This window comes from Trichinella spiralis, assembly GCF_000181795.1.
Source record: "Trichinella spiralis strain ISS 195 chromosome Unknown Scfld6813, whole genome shotgun sequence".
Classification (NCBI taxonomy): Eukaryota; Metazoa; Nematoda; class Enoplea; order Trichinellida; family Trichinellidae; genus Trichinella; species Trichinella spiralis.
In genome coordinates this window covers 1-1,643 of record NW_003533752.1, presented here as the reverse complement: position 1 = coordinate 1,643, position 1,643 = coordinate 1, and the positions used below count along the sequence as shown (strand labels likewise).

At 32.3% G+C, this 1,643-nt stretch overlaps 1 protein-coding gene across 1 annotated transcript; it reads left to right on the top strand.

Moving 5' to 3' along the window:
* Positions 1-174: 174 nt before the first annotated feature.
* Tsp_14106a (hypothetical protein) lies at positions 175-1,154 on the top strand (the record flags this gene model as incomplete). The annotated part of the gene is made up of 5 exons (XM_003365950.1): positions 175-277; positions 433-504; positions 735-849; positions 879-977; positions 1,034-1,154. Coding segments are annotated over 5 exons (510 nt in total), but the record flags the coding sequence as incomplete, so codon positions are not given.
* Positions 1,155-1,643: the final 489 nt, after the last annotated feature.

Below are 1,643 nucleotides of genomic sequence, written 5' to 3'. Positions count from 1 at the left end.
ACGCATATTTTTTCAATGTTTAACTGGATGGAATAGTTGACTTTTATTTAAGGATCATGCATAGGGAAATTGGGCATTGTTATTTTTTTAGTTTGCTTTTTTTATACTTATTTTGTTCTGTGATACTGTGTCATACGGATGATGTGATTTTTTGGTGATTTCAGTTCGTTGCAGTTCTTTAGTGATTTTCTAAGACCATGGAAATCATTGAATTTTCAAGCTTGCTTGTATGATTCTGCGCATCTTTTCACTTCTGAAGGGGAATCATTAATTGGACGTCTTTATTTATTAGTTTAAATTTGTGCTAATATTTGAAGCGAAATTGAAATCTATTTTTTCATTATTGAAATTGCATTTTTTAATAATTTTGTTTTTTAGCCGTTAAAATAGCAATTTCAAAAAATTTTATTTAATGACATTTATAATTTTTAGAAATACTGATATGTCTGATAGTACTTTTCTATTTCAGAATGGAAAAATGCCGTAAAGTGAGAACAGCTGTAAGTCAGAATGAAAATGAAAAAATGAAGAGTAGAAAACTCAAATCAATGGATGATTCAGTGAATGATTAATTGATGTAATGGGCGATTATATGATTGAATGATGGCGTGATTTTGTTTTGTGAAAATTGGTTTAATGAGTAGCAGTGATTAAGTCTTTCATTGCAAAATATCAAAGGCAATTGTATTTCAGGATAGTGATTTTAAACGAATATTTTTGATACTGCTCTGCAGATGTTAATAAAATTTGCAAATTTTGTTTTGATTCGTTTGCACCTTGTGTAGCACTTTGTCAACATTTATGCAAAACTCACAACTGCATATGTGAAGAGCATGTTGCTTATACTACGTTATACTCTTTAATTCTTTAAATTTCAGTATTATTTTTAATATTATTCGACTGGACGGTGACATAAGTCATACACAGTTACTAGAATTACGTGACATCTTACGTTATCTAACAGAACCAACAGACACGTGATGAACTTCATCATTGACGGGGGAGTGTTATTAAATATTTATTTAGTGCACAGAACTTGCTTAGCACTAGGTGCACCAATTTCGATACGTTGTGCGTGTGTTCTCATTAGAAGTCCAGAATTTGCGACCATAACTATGTGTCGTCTGCTGCTTTTATTCATTGGTATTCAGTGAACAGTGCATTCATACCAACCAATACAATTCATCTCATTTTAAGAAAAGATTACACAGTGATATCAACTGAAAAAGTATGAAACGAACGACATTAAACGAGCAAGGGGCTCTTTGCTTAAAACATTATCATACGAATTAAACTTATTTCAAAAAATATGCTTGCAAATATATTTTTTTAACAAAAACGAAAAAATCTATTTCAAAAATATAGTGAAGTTCCGTTAACCGCGGTCATCAGGGGACAAAAATTGGAACCGCGGGTTAATTTACCAATGGATAATCAGGTATGTTTAGGCGCAATTGCATACCTTATTCCACATATGCAGTATCTGCTTACTAATGCGCAAAAAATCAAAACGTGCGATACAAATCTACTCCTTTGGAAGCCAATCAGTTATTATCATTTGCTTCTTAGCTTGGTAACAGCCTATTGCAGCCGTGCTTGTACTCCTTGCTGTTCAAAATAATCTGCTAGGACCTGCGCAGCCT